A 19,037-nucleotide genomic window follows, 5' to 3' on the forward strand; every position below is an offset into this window, starting at 1 on the left:
CTCCTTTTTTTAAAATTTATTTTTGAGAGAGAGAGACACAGAGACAGAGCATGAGCAGGGGAGGGGCAGAGAGAGAGGGAGACACAGAATTTGAAGCATGCTGCAGGCTCTGAGCTGTCAGCACAGAGCCTGATGTGGGATACAAACCCACGAGATGTGAGATCATGACTTGAGCTGAAGTCAGACACTTAACCGACTGACCCACCCAGGCGCCCCCCTCTTTTTTTTTTTAAATTAACAGGGTGTGCTCAACTTTAAGATGAAACCATTAAGTTCCTGTCTGAATAGCTGGCAAAGTCAGAAAGGCTATAGCAGAGGAAAAAGCCATATAGGAAGAAAGGAGAGGAGAGGACAGGAGAGGACAGGAGAGGACAGGGAAGGGAAGGGAAGGGAAGGAAAGGAAAAAGGCTCATGAATCCCACAGGGAGAGGCAGTTCAGGAGCAAACTAGAAATTGAGTGGCAAATGAAAATTAGAGTATCTTTCAAGTGAACCAGCAATAAGAGATCCTTTATTTATCACAGGTAAGGAGTGAGTCAGAAAATCAGTGGGCTCATGGAACATAAAGGATTAAAAGGAGATAGCAGATATCTGAGTGACTTTTTTTTTAACGTTTATTTATTTTTGAGACAGAGAGAGACAGAGCATGAACGGGGGAGGGGCAGAGAGAGAGGGAGACACAGAACCGGAAGCAGGCTCCAGGCTCTGAGCCATCAGCCCAGAGCCCGACGCGGGGCTCAAACTCATAGACCGCGAGATGGTGACCTGAGCTGAAGTTGGACGCTTAACCGACTGAGCCACCCAGGTGCCCCCTGAGTGACTTTTTTTACATGAGTAAACCACTCTATAGCTTGTGAGGTAAGCAGATGGGTCAGAGGTCATAATGGAAAACAGGCAAAAGACTGTTTCCAAGCAACAAACTACAAGTAGTCAAAAACATAATGACTGGAACTAAGTGATATAGTTACCAGGGCTGACCCTCTGCAAAACTATTTAGTTGGCAAAGACTGTTTTATTTCTTGTGCCTCTTTCCCTCTACTGCTCCACTAACCAAATTTCTGCTCCTCTGAATGCTCAGGGTGCTCGTGCTCATGCACAATCTGCTATCAGGAAAAGCTCTGTGAAAGCATACATCTATGGCAGAAAGTTAGGAGGAGAGGTCATGGCAAAATTCCATTTTAAGGCCTATTTCCAATTGTAGAATAAAAGTGTGTTTCCTGTTAAAGGAATTTTAGTCAATAGATGGGAAATGGGAGAGATGTTTGGGTCAGGAAGCCTTCCTGGCACCTTGGAATCAGAGGTGCCCTCACATAATGCCCTGATCAGACTTGACTTCTGAAAGAAATCAAAGGGGAAAATTACTGTACCTCTAATGAAAACTGAACCTGTTATTCTGGATGAACACTGTGTAGATTGGTGGTGTGGCTCCATGAGGCTAAAGGGGACCTGGGAACTAAAAATTGATGAGTGTCTGGTACTTTAGTAAGCAAGTTGAGGGAATCTTTAATCAATGCTGGCATCCTGTACACTAGAGTGGGGTTTCTGTAAAGGGAAATCATATGTGATCTTCCATGTTCCATGGATCTTTTCTTTGGGGCTAAATTCACATTTTATTTTTTGTTTTTTTAATTAAAAAATTTTAATGTTTATTTTTGAGAGAGAGAGAGAAAACAAATGAGTGGGGGAGGGGCAGAGAGAGAGGGAGACACAGAATCTGAAGCAGGCTCTGGGCTCTGAGCTGTCAGCACAGAGCCTGATGCAGGTCTCGAACTCATGAACCACAAAATCATGACCCTAGCTGAAGTTGGACACTTAACCAACTGAGCCTCTCAGGCTCCCCTAAGTTCACTTTTTAAATGCTTCTAATTAAGTTTGATACCAAGGCTATTTTGAAACATGGATTACTATGGAGTTAAACATTTTTTTGTCATGTAGTAGGAACTGGTTTAGAGAGACAGAGAAAAAATATAAAGGAGATACAGACATTTTTTTCACTGAAGAAGGGAGCAGTAGACTTACTTGGGAGTGGGTACTGGGATAATACTCAGCTTTTCTAGGCAGTTAAATGCCAAGTTGATGGGGGAGAAAGGTGTATCTCAGGAGGTTTTATGGGCTTCAATGGGGGCATGTGTAAGGTAATCTGTTTAGGGAAGGCCAGATATTACAAAGTATCCTTGCTGGATGATGGGTGCTGACTTTTCAATTAAGGCCCAGGAAAGAGCTAGAGGAAACCCTGTGGACAGAGCACTGAAGAGAAAAACCTAGTTTCCTGCTGTGGCAAAAAAGGGACAACAAAATGTTGAGCACCCTCAAGAAGGGGATTAAAAGAAAAACAAAATAATTTTCCTTTTACACAGAACCACAGGATATCTTCACTGGTAAAGTTACATAAGCAGCTCTGATCTGCGCATCTCAAGAAGGACAGAACAGGGCCTGAGGGGAACAAAGAAAGGCAATTAAAACCATCAACATCGGGCTCCAAAAATAAAGGCCTTTTCAGTCTGACAATACAGAGGTAGCCAGGGGACATGATCAAAATCATGAAGAGGCTAGAGCTGCTGCATGATGACTTGGCTTGCCAAATCTCTTGAGCTAAGAGGCACCTTTGAAGCATTAATTAATTAATTAATTACCTTTTTCTTTTAATTTTATTTTTTTAATTTACATCCAAATTAGTTAGCATATAGTGCAACAATGATTTCAGGAGTAGATTCCTTAATGCCCCTTGCCCATTTAGCTCATCCCCCCTCCCACAACCCTTCCAGTAACCCTCTGTTTGCTCTCCATATTTAAGAGTCTCTTCTGTTTTGTCCCCCCTCCCTGTTTTTATATTATTTTTGCTTCCCTTCCCTTATGTTCATCTATTCTGTGTCTTAAAGTCCTCATATGAGTGAAGTCATACGATGTTTGTCTTTTTCTGACTAATTTCGCTTAGCATAATACCCTCTAGTTCTATCCATGTAGTTGCAAATGGCAAGATTTCATTCTTTTTGATTGCTGAGTAACACTCCATTGTATATATATACCACATCTTCTTTATCCATTCATCCATCGATGGACATTGGATTCTTTCCATACTTTGGCTATTGTTGATAGTGCTGCTATAAACATTGGGGTGCATGTGTCCCTTTGAAATAGCATACCTGTATCCCTTGGATAAATACTTAGTAGTGTAATTGCTGGGTCATAGGGTAGTTCTATTTTTATAAAGTTTTTATTTTTTAATACTTCTACTTTGTTTATACAACTCCCAGTGATGATGGCCAGTGCAGACTCCTTTGGGAAGTCCCTGTGTCCACCAGAAGTTGGGAGAAATCTGAATTGAATGGGGCTAGGAATCAAAAGCACCTTGATCCCCATTACTTACCTTAAGTAATGTTGACTTGCTGACTTTTAGTCAGACTCACTTTCTTTACTGCCAATGTCAGCAGTGAATTTGTACCTGACCAATCTCAACTTAAATGAATATGGGTTTACCTCCTGCCCCATTCTGTAGGGCTTTGCAGCCCTAATGGTCTACACCTCCGCACCAAACTGTCCTCCTACAAGTGGCTATAATTTAATCCTTAAACATAGTTTCAAAAGAACAGATTTCTGACCCCAATTTTAACACGAAGGATAGAACTCAAGAACTCATAATAAAGAATTTTCTAATATTCACACCAGTGGATTGAAGCAGATCTCCATAATGGGAAACTGAAATGAAACTTCTCAGGCTAATGAAATCACATACGTACAGGTTTTAGCTAAGAAAGTAGCAGGCAAGGGATAACCCAGGACAGCTTAAAAGCTCTGCTCTTGGGAAGACCTTAATCATATGGGGCAGCAGGTAAGATCAAACCAAGAGTATGGCTCTGTTCCAAAAACTCAGGTCTCCTACACAAGGGATCAAATAAGTATAATGCAGTATAGAAAAGTGACATAGGTGTACAGTGGCTCTTTTTTTTTTCTCTCAAATTGTTCCTTGAAAATAAGAATTCTGTAAGATTGGGAGCCATTTCATCCTACAGAAATGCAATCCACTTGTTACTGGGCCAGTGTTACTGCCATACCTTTCACAGATGTGGTAATACTTCTCATCCTGTATGCCATCCTGAATGGGCACATTTACACTGTAGTACCGTCCCTTTCCTAAGCCAACATCAGACACGTCACCTGTTCCTGTGAAAGAGAGGAGCGCCATGAACAGTTTTAAGAATATGAGCATTAGACAACTTGAAGGATTCTGATAGGAATGCAAAAGAATAAAAGGCCAGAAATAGAAGAACAGTCTTAGATTAATTATGGTTTCTAAGAGTGTGAAATTAAGAAAAACAATATAGAGAAGTAACTGCTGTAAACAATGTTGGGGAAAGAGGAAAACCTTAAGACAATGGGAAAAAACTTAGCTTCCGTTTTGCTAGATCAAGTTAGAAAAAAAGATTAACTCCTTTGCTTGACTTTTCATATGCCTTTGATTGATATAATATTAATATATCATTGCACTTATTAGGATGTTAGGAGTTACACAGTTACACTGTCCTATGTGATAAGACAGTAAGTGTAAGTGAGCTGTCTGTTGACAGTCCATAAAAGTCATCTGGAAAAAGAAGCAGTATTATATTCCTCCTATCATTGTTGCCTGAAATGACCTGTGTTAAAATTTTGGATAAAGTAGCACCAATGAAGTATTAATAGCATGTAACTATCCAAATATTAAATATAAGAGATGTATAGAAGAACTGCAGTATTTATTCCTCAGATGTAATACTGAGCACACAGATTACTTGCCTGGGAAAAATCCTGGGGAGAATTTGTGTAGGGACACTGTCATGACTTTAGAGGTGAAACTGAAGGCATCTTCCACACCTAGCAAAGGAAAAAAAAAACAGCAGAAGAATCACTTCATATATGCAACTCCCGTTTTCAACAACTGAACTGCTAGGAAGTAGCTGTGGGAAGTAAGAGAAAGGATAGCAATAATAAAGCTAACAAGCTGAGGAATAAAAGGAACAAAACCCTCCAGTCTTTGATCTCTTGTTGGTACAGGATGAGGTAGAACTTTGGTCCCCAGTGAAGTTTTGGGGTTCTTTTTTACATTCATGGAAAGTTATAACTGGACTTCTCCTTTCCAAGCAACAGGATGTCCAGGCTCTCTTAGACAACCTCTTCTAAAAGGTGGGGAAGGCTCGAGCTCAGAATCGAAGCATTATGAACAGAGCTGAATAGAGGACTGGCACCATCTTGGAAGTTTTATGTTTTGTTTTAGTGGTTCCAGTTAAATTCTTGGGATTTTTTTTTTTCAAAGAAGTAAAATGTGGCAACCCTTTGAAAAATATGACCAATACAAACATTAGGCATTATGTAGTGAAAACCTAATTATAAAGTGCTTCTCTATGATACAGATTTGGTTATAAATGCAGTTCACCCAAAGTCTAAGCAGCTTATAGTACACCTTTCTTGCTAAAATATGGAAGGCTAAGAGAGTCCTGCCCTTTTCCCTTAGTAGTGTCTTTATAACAAAGTTTTAAAGCTTGAAGAAAGATGGTGGTGGGAGGAACTTTTCTAGAAAGTAGTCTCCTTTACATTTTAACAGAGGCAGAAAATTAGTATAGAGGCCTGGGAGATAGAAGATACAACTCTTACAAGCCACTGCTTATTCAGATAAATGTACTGCCCACCTCCACACCTTTCCTCCCAGAATCACATAGTGTCATACTATATTCAGATAGTCTGTCTGTAAAATGGAAGGACCATTAGCAAATTCATGTACTATCCTCTTTTATACGTCAAATAAAGAAACTGTCGCTGCATTTGCTTAACGCTTTCAGTCTTCATTAGAGGCCAAAAGAGACCTTAGAAAAATATTAACTATATTTGTATATCACAGGCATGTTTGAATTTCCCAAGCCTTATGTTTTGCCCTAGGGAGGCAGTTAAAATCAGTTAAAGGCAGAAACCCATGGGGGAGGGGAAGGAAAAAAAAAGAGGTTAGAGTGGAAGAGAACCAAAGCATAAGAGACTCTTAAAAACTGAGAACAAACTGAGGGTTGATGGGGGGGGGGGTGGGAGGGAAGGGAGGGTGGGTGATGGGTATTGAGGAGGGCACCTTTTGGGATGAGCACTGGGTGTTGTATGGAAACCAATTTGACAATAAACTTCATATATTGAAAAAAAATTAAAAAAAAAAATCAGTTAAAGCTCCAGCCACAAGGCATTAAGTAAACAAAAGAAAACAAAACAAAATATATTACAATAGCATTTTAATTTAGCGACTGAAGTATTAAACAAGGACAATTCATAAAAATCCTGATTATTTATTGATCCAGAAAGGTGGTAACCAATTTACACTTCTATCAGTGATATATGAGGGTTCCCATTTTCTCACACCCTGACTAGCACTGGGTGTTATTATTCTTTTTAACCTTAGGCAGAAAAAAATGATCTTGTTTAATTTGCCTTTCTCTGAGTGTTGAGCACTTTTTATGTTTAGTAGCTATTTGTATCTCCTCTGATGGGAAATGCCATTAGGTATTGTTAGCAAATCATACTTTAAAAAAAGGACAGAGACAGATAGGTGGAGGGTATGGGGCTTGGTGTGAAAGAGAACAGTGGTTAGGAAAACAAAAGAAGGTGAAGGAAGGTGAGGACAGGCTAAGAGTGTTTGTGAAGCCACCACAGGATGCTAGTTATGGAATCATGGGAGATTTAAAATGAACCAAATGTGTAAGAGTTTGGAGGCGGGGCAGAGGTCACTGGAAGGGAGGTGCTGAAGAGGGGAAATAAACTGAAATGAAACACACCATAAAAGTTGGCTAAAGCAGGAAACTCTAAATGGTGTAGAAATAACATTGCAAATGGAAAGAACGGTTTCAGGTGACAGTCATTTCATTCTTACATGGTTCAATAGAGTTGATTCTATTCTTGAGCTCTGATACTAATAGTTTGAATTTCATAATCATTCATTCATTCAACAAATATTTTACTGAACCACTGCTATATGCATAGTTCTGTTTGTTCAAGCCATTGTGCAGGACAGAAAGAAGTAAACAACTTGATCTCTGCTCTGGAGGAACTGAAAGTTTCTATGGGAGGAGAAGACACAGACACATTAAAGATTTAACTAACAATACAAGACAATATATAATTAAATATCAAATCAGCGATATAAACAATATAGGACTTGAGGAGGGAAGAGAACACTGGGGTTGGAGTAGTCAGGGCAAATCTGCTAGTGTTAGAATTTGAGCTCTTGGGTAGAACTTGGAAGAAAAAGCAAAACTAAATTAGGAAAAAGTAATGCAAAGTCAGAGAGGTGGGAATACTGAGACATGTCTGGGGATCACTGAGTACAGTAGCCTAGACAGCAAGTAGTGAGAGAGGAGACTGGAGAGAGGAGGTAAGGTCTCTTTCAGGCAGACCTCAAAAGACAGGGTAAAGAGTATGGACTTTAACTTGAAGAGCACTGTTTTTTTTTTTAAAGTGTGGCCTGTGAAACAGCCAGAGTGTCGCTAAAATGTAGATTTGGCATTGCATACCAGACCTACTGGATTTGAATATCTGGTGGATGGGGCCTAGAATTCTGCATTTTAAAACAGGCTTCCCAGACGTCATCTTGCTACATATGCAGGCTTGAGAACCAATGCTATGGGCCAAGAGTTAGCAAACCAAGAGGCAAATATTTTAGGCTTTGCAAAGCCTACGTGGTCTCTACTGCACTTTGTTTTCTTTACAACCTTGTAAGAATGTAAAAAAAAAGTCTTCACTTGCTGGCCATACAAAAACAAGCCATGGGCCAAATGTTACTCTTGTTATAGGCAATAAGGAGTCTCTGAAGGTTTTTGAACAAGGCTGTGTTTTGCATTGGCTAAGTATTCAGATATTCGGTGGACATGGTTCTCAAAGTAGTATGTTGGCTGCTTTAACTATTTGCCTTTCTCTGTTACCTTCAATTTTCTGTCACCATTCCTTGGTAGCATCCATCTAGGTGAACTGTTTGGGGAGTTCTTCCTTCTTTTTCTGTTTTGGCAGGAGAGCTGATTCTAGCCTCTGTCATATGCTATCATTTTCCTCACTTATACCTTGATTATGTTAGTTTGTCTCCAAAAATCCCTGGAAACAGGGAAGCAGCAGTCACTGATGTGGGGGAGAGTAGGGAATATCCTTAATTAATTTTACCAGCTAAGTGATCCTAGATCAATGGAAGCATGTGTCACACACAGGATGTATTAAAGAAGCAGAGTGTGGATAACTGTCACTGAAGCTCTACATTGTAGATGGAAAGTACATAGGAGGTTTTGGGTAACATCCTTTTGGTGAAGTCTTCTGAAAGGGCATTAATGGGGTAAGGTGAATCAAGATTCTGCTGCTGTTAAAAGTTAGAGGAGATGCCCTGAGTTTGTGTAGCACTAAATATTTTAGTAATACAAAGAAAGTGGTGCAGATTCTGATTACTACATGAGTTGGTATCCCTATCAGTGAAAAATTCTGAATGTTATTCCATCATACACTGATTCAATCTTAAGGGAAGCATCAAGATTGTCTAACTGAAGATTTCACTTAGAACCTATGGAAGTGGCCTGAGGGAGGTTACTGAGCACTGAGTATACACTAGACAGGATTTCCACTTCTTAATGTTCTATACTGGAGAACTTTGCTAGTGGAGGAGAGGTGAGGGGGAATTATAAAAACCTGGTATTTTAAAGCATCTTGCTTAGCAAAGAAGAATTATATCAGTTAGAAGAATCTATTCTACCTACTTCAGGATTCTCAATTAGAAAATTTCAAAAGTAACAGGCATTTATCCTTTTACCAGTCACCTAGAAGCAGCTTCACTGATAAAAACCTTCTGTCCTAGCAGCAAAGCACCTTTGAATGTGAAGGGCTTACCATCTCCATGGTGCAGATCCAAATCCACATAGAGAATACGGTCAAATTTCCGTCGCAATCGTAATATTCCCAGGACAGCATCATTGAGATAACAAAAACCAGATGCTTCATCTCTGTAAGAAAACAAGTTGCTACAGCCAACAGCCAAAAGCAATCCAAGGGAGTCTTTACAGCCAAGGATCTAACCCTTGAGATCTATTCCCTTACAATTCCCCTTTATTTTAAGAAAAACAAAAATCTACCTACAAAGAATATATAGTAAATTGGCCCAGAGTGATCAGGGGATGAAGTGTTTTGGTAAGCTAAATATTCAGGTGGATTGGTAACATTTTTCATTTCGGATCCCAGATTTTCAAAGAATTATAATATTATAACTATATTGGTCAAAACAGAACTTTTCTCTAATGATTCAGGAATGATTTAAAAATCTTGTAGTACCCTGGGCTCATCATGATCAACACTGAATGTCCCTTATGGGACTTGAAGAAAGCTATAATCTAGAAGGGGCCTTAAAGACCATCTTGCTCAGCCAGATGTAGAAGATGATGGAGACTGGAGTCTCTGTACTGATCCTATGACATAAACTAGAATTGCTTTCTTTATTCCTTCCTTCCTTCCTTCCTTCCTTCCTTCCTTCCTTCCTTCCTCTCTCTTCCTTCCTTCCTCCCTCCCTCCCTTCCTTCCTCCCTTCCTCCCTCCCTCCCTTCCTTCCTTTCCTCCCTTTATCTCTCTCCCTTCCTTCCTTCCTTCCTTTCTGTAAGTTTTTGCACTTGTTGCTTTAAAAGCTGAATATAGAATGTACAAACATTCTACATGTGGTTGCCTTTCTGAGGCAGCCTCCTCTAAAGTTATTTTGTTTCCTTCACTAAAATTGTCTTCATTGACTTCACTGGTGTCTTTTCACATTTTTATTGGTGATACTGTGTCACTTTAACCTCTTGTCAACATTAACCTACTCTTTTATTAAGAGTAACCTACTCTTATTAGCCTACTTCTTTTTATTATGTTGCCATTAAGTCATGTTGAGTAGATGTAAAAAAAAGCATTCTTTTATCATCAAAAGTGTATTATAACTTATTTTTAAGGCCTCATCCTAAATGCTTCAATGTCCTTAGCTTCCACAGACACTTTAAATATCCAGCCTTTTTTTTCCCCCAAGTTCTCCCTGATATTTTAATTGAAATGGAATTCTAAGCATGAGCATCATTTAAAAGAGCATTTTTGGTACTATGAGATTATAAGATTTTTCTAGTACCTACACATTGCATAAAATTCTTCATGAAACCTCGTCCATAATAACGTTTCATATTCTGAACAATACCCTGGTTTATAGGCTGAGTCAATGAGACAGGTACATTGGCGAGCAGGAAGTTGGTAAAAAATATCACTAAGCATTGAATTTTCTCATGCAGGTGAATTCAGTGATCACCCAGAAAAAAGAAAGAAAGAAAGAAAGAAAGAAAGAAAGAAAGAAAGAAAGAAAGAAAGAAAGAAAGAAAGAAAGAAAGAAAAGAAAAGAAAAGAAAAGAAAAGAAAAGAAAAGAAAAGAAAAGAAAAGAAAAGAAAAAAGCAAAGCAAAGCAAAGCAAAGCTTGGCCTTAGATACGCAACCAGGAAGAAACCAGTAAGAGAAAAAGATTTGCCCACCCATGAATTCTTTGTAAATAAGAGGTAAATATGTGACTTTGAAAGTTTTTGGATGCTATTTTCCAATTATGAAAAGCTTACATTTTATAAGTCTACTGTTTAGCATATCAAGAAAGAGAAACATCAATAACTTTTGGATAGGTGAGATGCAACATTAAGTGTTAGGCAGAAAGAGTAGCATACAGCATAGGGAATATAGATAATATCATAATAACTTCATAAGGTGACAGATTGTAACTAGACTTATTCTGGGGATCATTTCATAATGTATAAAAATGTCAAATCACTATCATGTACACTTGAAACCAACAGGACATCGTATGTCAATTATACTTCAATAAAAAGTGAATAAGAGGAGGGAGATGGGGAGGAGGAGAAATACAAATCAATATAGGACATATTTTTTCCCCTCAGAGCCTATAATTAAGTTAGGGAGACAAGTCATAAGTACAGAAAAACAAAACCAAAAAACAAAGAAAGCAATCAGAAATAACATGGCATATAAAGAAGAATACTTGCCTCTAAAAGACTCCTGGCCCCCTTCCTTTCCTTTGAGATGTTCTTTGTTAATGAACATCCTCCCTATCATGATAGTTTGAATAATAATAACGATGACGATGTTGTCTGTAATTCAGAAAGGCCTTTGCATGTAATATTTTCCTAATATTTTCTTAAAGGAGCTCTATTCTCATTAGATTATAGAAATAACTGCTTACATAAGTAGAATCTTCCTAAAATTTGCAGAAAATAAGGACATTAAACTTCAAGACTTTTAATGTGCTAAAAGTATTCCTATAGAAACAAACTCAGTTTGTTGAATTTAAGAATTCAAGTTGGCATAATTTAGGTAAGTCTTTGGCAGATAAGACTGATTTAATAAATTTGGTTTACTAAAATCAGCTATGACTTTTCTAATTTATACATGTTAAGTATAATATACATGTAGATTTTTATTCTACTTAAATATATTCTTCCTAAATTTATACAGGTTCATTAATTAATTGAGCTAACATTACCTCTACTAAATGTTTGAGACTATGACAAACAAATTTGTTTAGATTAATTGAGTCATTATTGTGATGAACTTTAACAGTAGTTATGTTTTGTAGTATGTCAGCTTGAAGATAATTTATAAGATCTTTAGGTAACTGAAAACTTTGGGTGGTATTAAACTGAGTTAATTAATGGATATTCATTAGATCCCTAGACCATTTCTAACTAAGAGAATGCATTAATTGCTAGGCATAATTTCGGGTTTATATGCTTTTGCTTCTTATTTTTATATCCTATAGAGAAACTGCATGTATTTGGTTCTGTTAATGAACCTGTTCTTTTTGGCCACTTACAGAAGTTGTACTATAAAGGATGTGTATGCATATAGAAATTGGTAGAAGATTCATAGAAAGGGAATTTTATTTGTTGAGATCAAAGTTGGCTAAGGTTTGATGGGCTTATTAGATTTCCAAAAATAACTTCAATATTAAATATTATACTGATGCAAAACTAGAATTTGCTTTTCATTTTAACATGCTACTTTTTTTGATTATTTGTCTTCTCTCAAATAACAGGTTGTAAAGGTTTTGCTTCACTAAGTAATATTCCTCAATAAAAAAAGATTTTGTGTCTTACTAGAATAACCTTATATGGTTTATGTTGACTTTATGATGTCCTTGGTTATTTAAGGAAACAAAGACTTCTTTCTTAGGAAAAAGATGAGGTTCCTTATGGTCATATTACATCCTATGTTTATGTTAAAAATCTTTTATCATCATTGTGGTTAAATAGGGAACCAAGTAGTATTTTTCAGTAATCCATCAACTTATCTTAATCAAATCTTGGAAGGCCCTGGAAAAATCACAAAGGGTTTGTTCTTTCACCTTATAAAAAGAGATGTTCTAGAAATAATTAGGTTTATTTGATACATTACTATTGATGAGATGCATGGGAAGAGTTGCCACATCAGAAGAGATGTTCAGCCTTCCCTAGGTGAAACTGGTATAGGCAAAATATTATTAATATAAGTATTTCAGAAATTGTATGTTGTATGGGAAATTCCTGAAGATCTTTCTGTGTCGTCACTGGCCACGATATGTTTCTATTTATCAGAGTCCTTATGCTGCTTTGCCAGATATTAGTTGACTACAGGATAGAGTTTTCAATAATTTAAACATTTTTTAAACATTAACTTCATCTCAACTTTGCTTCTTTATTTTGAATCTAGCATCTACTAGGCCATTAGTTTCAATTGGGGAATTCTCAGCACTTACCTACAGAATTTTATTAATATATAGATACTCCAGTTTACTGAATCTCTTTACTTGATATTCTTGATATGCTTTGGGTATATTCTAACTATATGCTCAGTATATTCATGGCATATTATTATTTAAAGTTAATCTGACGTGTTCCTGAGAGCACTTGCAATCAGGTACAAGCCAGAGTGCTTCATCTTCAACAAAGAAAAACTATCTCAGAGCCCCACGGAAAAGGATTTTTGCCAAGTATTGTTGAGTACAGGCTTTTTATGGTATAGTGTAAACAACTTTGAGACCATACCAGTAAACTGAATCAGGATTTCTTTTTTTTTTTTTAATTTTTTTTTTAATGTTTATTTATTTTTTGAGACAGAGAGAGACAGAGCATGAATGGGGGAGGGGCAGAGAGAGAGGGAGACACAGAATCGGAAACAGGCTCCAGGCTCCGAGCCATCAGCCCAGAGCCTGACGCGGGGCTCGAACTCACGGACGGCGAGATCGTGACCTGAGCTGAAGTCGGACGCTTAACCGACTGTGCCACCCAGGCGCCCCTGAATCAGGATTTCAAGAACTCTAGTTGAGAAGTCGATGGGTTAGTGAGACTGTTAATGCAAGGTCGAGAGGAACAAGAACTAATTATATAGGCCTGAATGAGACTGATGAGGGATGATTGTGGATTTTGTTTAGAATATTGCGGATGTTTTAAAGCAGACAGACCCATGAATACAGAAAACAAACTGATGGTTGCCGGAAGGGAGGGGGCGGGGGGTGGGCAAAATGGGTGAAGAGGAGTAGGAGGTACAGGTTTCCAGTTGTGGAATGAATAAGTCATGGAAATAAAGGGCACAGCATAGGGAATGCAGTCAATGATATTGCAATAGTGTTGCATGGTGACAGATGGTAGCTACACCTGTGAACATAGCATAACCTATAGAGTTGTGGAATCACTAAGTTGGACACCTAAAACTAATGTAAAATTATATGTCAACTATGTTTCAATTTAAAAAAAGAATATTGTTGATGTTTCGGTGTTCTATTTTCTTTTTAAAAAAATTTTTAATGTTGACTTATTTTTGACAGAGAGACAGAGCACGAGCAGGGGAGGGGCAGAGAGAGAGGAAGACACAGAATCCAAAGCAGGCTCCACACTCTGAGCTGTCAGCACAGAGCCCAACGCAGGGCTCAAACTCTCAAAATGTGAGCTTATGACCTGAGCAGAAGTTGGACACTTAACTTACTGAGCCACCTAGGCGCCCCTTAATGTTCTATTTTCTGGATGTATAGGCAACTCATTTCTCTTTTCTCTTATGCTATCTATAACTCATAATCATTTAGTAAGCCATGCTTTTGCAAACAGAAATGACACACTTACAAATGATATCTTATTCCTCCTGCCTGAGCCCTCCAGGATTCAGAAACTCTTATTGAGCACTCTTATTTCCATAGCAATGTAATTATCTGCCTAAGTTCAATAATAACTATCTGTCCCACCTGTTACCAGGAAATGATTGGAAAACATTGGTTATATATCCAAGGCCTTGCCTGGAATGTCATATTTGTGAATGATGCTCACTGAATCAGATATGATCAGACACTTTTAAGGAACTAAGGTTGACTTCATTGAGCAATGCATCAAAGCCCTCTTGGAAAAACTAGTTTGGTACCTGGTACCTGGCTTACAGAGTTCCCAGCCTTCCAAGTGAATAAGGAAGGTTACTTCCTGGCAGGCCCTGGAAACTTAGGATATTCTGGGGACCCCAAGAAGAGAGAAGAGAGACCCCCAAGAATTGTCCCAAATTTATAATTACTGCAGGTAAAATCTTCTTAGCTTGGCTTCCTAGCTGTAATAGGCTTTTAAAACACCAAAGTGAGATTTATTTTTTTAAAATGTATATTCATTTTGAGAGAGAGAGAGTGTGTGTGTGTGTGGGGGGGAAGGGGCAGAGAGAGAGGGAGACACAGAATCCGAAGCAAGCCCCAGTCTCTGAGCTGTCAGCACAGAGCCCAACACAGGTCTTGAACTCACGGACCATGAGATTATGACCTGAGCCGAAGTCGGATGCTTAACCAGCTGAGCCACCCAGGCCCCCTCAAAGTGAGATTTCTTATGAAAACTTCCAGCAAAACAAGCTTAAGAAGGTCTATATGGTAAGTTACCATTCTTGCTACACCTATATAAATAATCAGGCTAAATCTAATGAGGCCAATTTTTATTTTTAAATAATTTTGATTAAGGTTAAATCTACACAATATTAAATAACCATTTTATTTATTACTTTTAAATTATTTATTAAGTAATCTCTTAAGTAATCTCAATGTGGGGCTTGAACTCATGACCCCAAGATCAAGAGTCACATGCTCTCCAGACTAAGCCAGCCAGGCACCTCTCAAATAACCATTTTAAATTATATAATTCAGTGTCATTTAGTACATTCATAGTATTGTGCAACTTCCCCCCCAATTTAGTTCCAAAACAGTTTCACACCTCAAAAGAAAACTCTGAACTAATTAAGCAGTCATTCCCTACTCTTCCCTCCCCCTAGATCCTGATAATTACCAATCTACATTCTGTCCCTAAGGATTTACCTATTCTGGATATTTCACGTAAGTGACATCATACCATATGTGATTTTTTTGTGTGTGGCTTCTTTCTCTTAGCATAATGTTTTGGGGTTCCTCTATGTTGTAGCATATATCAGTGCTTCATTCCTTTTTATGGCTGAGTAATATTTCATTGTACGTATGTACCACATTTTGTTTATACATTCATCCATTGATGGACATTTGGGTTGTTTCTACCTTTTGGCTATTGTGAATAGTGCTGCTATGAATACCTGTGTACAAGTATTTGTTTTGAGTATCTGTTTTTTTTTAACGTATACTTAGAACTGAAATGCTAGAACATATGATAATTCTACATTTAACTTTCAAGGACAGCCAAACTGTTTTCTACATTCCCACCAGCAATGTGCAAGGGTTCCAATTTCTCCACATCCTCATCAACACTTGTTATTTTCTCTTTCTTTCTTTCTTTTTTTTTTCTAATTCTAGCCCTCCTAGTGGGTGTGGGTGTGAGTTTGATTTGCATTTCCTTAATGACTAATGATGTCAAACATCATTTTGTATGCCTGTTAGCCATTTGTATATCTTTTCTGGAGAAATGTCTATTCAAGTCCTTTGCTCATTTAAAAAAAAATTTTTAATGTTTATTTTTTAAAGACATAGAGCATGATTGGGGGAGGGGCAGAGAGAGAGGGAGATACAAAATCTGAAGCAGGTCCCAGGCTCTGAGCTATCAGCAGAGAGGTGAACTGCGAGGTCATGACCTGAGCCAAAGCCAGATGCTCAACCAACTGAGCCACCCAGGCGCCCTGTCCTTTGCTCATTTTTAAATTGAGCTTTTTGTTGTTGAGCTTTGTGAGATCTTTATATATTCTGGATACCAGACCCTTATCAGATGTATAATTTGCAAATATTTTCTCCCATTCTGTAGGTTGTGTTTTCACTTTCTTGATAATCTTCTTTGATACACAAAAGTTTTTAATTTTGTTGAACTTCAATTTATCTATGTTTTCTTTTGCTGCCTCTGGGACCAGCCTTATCTTGAGTTCAAGAATAATCTTCCTTTGAGATTATCTTTGATCAGAAGGGAGGTGGCTGTTTAGAGAAATTTTGTGTTTCAAAGGAAAACTCTATGTCATCTATAGCACAGGATTTCAGGTTATCAGAATATAGTTATTATTTTTGAGCTCTCATCTCTTTATAAACTGCAGGTTACTGATAAGTATGCAAACTTTGTCTTCTGTGGTAGAGATGTAATTGACTTCCTTCCTCATGTGGAAGAACCAGTTTTGGTATCTCTTTGCAAATTGGACTGGACCCTGTTATTGTGCCCAAATTGTTGATCCTTCCTAAATTATCTATTCTTCCAGTTTTCTTCAATATTTGGCTAATATCCTCCAAGCTAACTTTTCCAATTTTTCTTCCTCCCTTCTGACTTGGAGTCATCAAGAGCTAAAACTTGAATGCTCAAGTCCCTATCAGGACCCTATGTTGCCTTACAGCTTGGTGTCTTCTCAGGATCTGAAGCAGCCCTGTAAGCTAAAGCCCGTTGACTTGATATAAATCTGAAAGAACTGGTCATGGGGTGCCTGTGTGGCTCAGTAAGTTGAATGCCTGACTCTTGATTTTGGCTCAGGTCATGATCCCAGGATTGTGGGACTGAGCCCCCCATTGGGTCCACATTGAACATGGAGCCTGCTTGGGATTCTCTCTTTCTCTCTCTCCCTCTGCCCCTCTCCCCTGCTCACATTCTTATTCTAAGATAAAAAATAAAAATAAAAAAGAACTGGTTACCACAGCAGACCATGTATGACTGGAATTCTCCTTGAACAAGCTGCCACCTACAATATGAAGGATGTCTGAAGAAATGCTAAGGTTGTGCATGTCCTTACATGAGAAATAACCTAGACTATGAACAGTGTCACCAAGAGTGCTGACATCTTAGCTGTATGAGTGGTGCTGCAAAACAAAGATTTTCCTCCATTGATGTCTTAGAATCCACTTGACTGGTTACCTTTCAGGGTTCAGTTCATGCTTGGCTCTTTACTATAATATAAATTTTTATATCAATTTTTTTCTATTTTAGTCTTCCTTCTTTTAAGATGTGTGAGCTCCAAACCCTAAAACAACTGACTTTAGCCACTATCTCTCAACAGATGGTTCAACTGATTTTAAAGGATCAACACCAAGAGTGCTAAAGACCCTGCCCTCACTATACTTGGGAAGTTTACAATCGCCTCTGAGTTACTTGAGGATAATACTTGTCTTGACCAAAAGGGGAAAATGACAGTGTTGAAGTTTATCTGAGCCATGTGCTCCCCAGAAAGCAGTAATGTTTAAAAACGCTGCCCTCTTCTGTTTTCCAGGAAAAGGTGAATTTCAAGGTACCATCCTACCCTGGCATATTATTCTAAATAAGACCCATCTCCATCTTTCCTAATGACTCCCATAAGGCTTGCAGATGACTTCTTTGTTTACTTGACTCTGTAAACCCCAATACTCCCTTATTTTTCTGTGATGTATTCCTCATTAATAAATATTCTACCTATAACTGAATAAAATCATTTCCTCATCGTCTAGGGCTTTTCTCTTTCACATCATCAACACAAATGTATCTATAGGATAGACCAGGTTTAGCAAACAAAATTCTGAAAACTCTGAGAAATGTGTCTGCAGCTTTGTGGTTAGGCAATTTTTTTAAAAAAAGTAAGCTCTACATCCAACATGGGGCTTGAACTGATGAGATAGTCTTATGCTCTAGTGACTTGAGCCAGCCAGGTGCCCCCAGGCAATTTTTTTCTTTACCAGAAATATCTAGCTTCTTAAATGCCCTGGTGAACCATAAATCACAAAGCCATTTTTTTTTTTTAAAGAAAAAGCACAGGGCTCAGTCAACTGCATTTGCTCATATGTATTTGCTGTTTCCATGTCCATTAGGCCAGAGATCAAGGATGCTTGGATCATGAATGACATTAAGACTTTTTAAAAACATCGGTTGGTTATCTCACCCAGGCAGAGCCAGATACCTGCATTGTTCAACAGTTGAACTGTTACTGGCAAAGATTTTGCAACATTTTTTTTTCAGTCCTGGTATCAAAATTCAGCATCATAGATTTCCAGTGTTTCCTTATTTGGCCCTACCTATTTTCTCTTTTAGTGTTAGCATAACTCTTGCAAGGCTTTTACTTTCATTGTAGCTATCTTGAAACCAGCTGGTAGTATGGTTTGGCTTTTCTCTGTTGTTGGCATATAATAAAAATAATAGGCAACATTTATTGAGTGATTATCCTGTGCCAGGAACTGTACTAGGTGCTCTCAATATGTTAATCAATTTTCACAGCAGCCCTGTGAGGTAGATACTGTTATTATTTCCATTTTACAAATGAAGAAACTAAAACAGAGAGATTAAGTAATTTGTCCAAGGTCACAAAGTTAGAAGTGGTTGATCGTGAATTTGAATTTGGGCAGTCTGGCTCTTTTGCACAGAAGCTTAATCACTGTTAAATAGTTTTGATATCATTCTATCAACATTTATTGCTTTTACTCTTTCTCATATAATTTCCTCTACTTCTCCTTCATGCCTATTCCCCTTTCATCATTTCATTTATAATATTGGTGAAATTAATCTATCTTGTCAGTTTTCTCCTACCTCTTCACTTGTCTTTCATTTACTGCTTTACTACTTTTTCTGTTTGCCTCTATCCCCT

The 19,037-nt window shown here is 37.9% G+C and overlaps 1 protein-coding gene across 2 annotated transcripts in view; it reads right to left on the reverse strand.

Moving 5' to 3' along the window:
* The window catches only part of HDAC8 (histone deacetylase 8), a 229,066-nt gene that overhangs the window by 158,220 nt on the left and 51,809 nt on the right, over positions 1–19,037 (reverse strand). For both annotated transcript variants that reach the window (XM_042974402.1, XM_042974401.1), the window contains exons 6-8: positions 8,868–8,980; positions 4,770–4,847; positions 4,052–4,160 (exon numbers count right to left, since the gene is read on the reverse strand). In XM_042974402.1, coding sequence (XP_042830336.1) covers positions 4,052–4,160; positions 4,770–4,847; positions 8,868–8,980 — 300 coding nt within the window. The remainder of the gene's footprint in view (positions 1–4,051; positions 4,161–4,769; positions 4,848–8,867; positions 8,981–19,037) is intronic.

Source organism: Panthera tigris, chromosome X, assembly GCF_018350195.1.
Source record: "Panthera tigris isolate Pti1 chromosome X, P.tigris_Pti1_mat1.1, whole genome shotgun sequence".
Classification (NCBI taxonomy): Eukaryota; Metazoa; Chordata; class Mammalia; order Carnivora; family Felidae; genus Panthera; species Panthera tigris.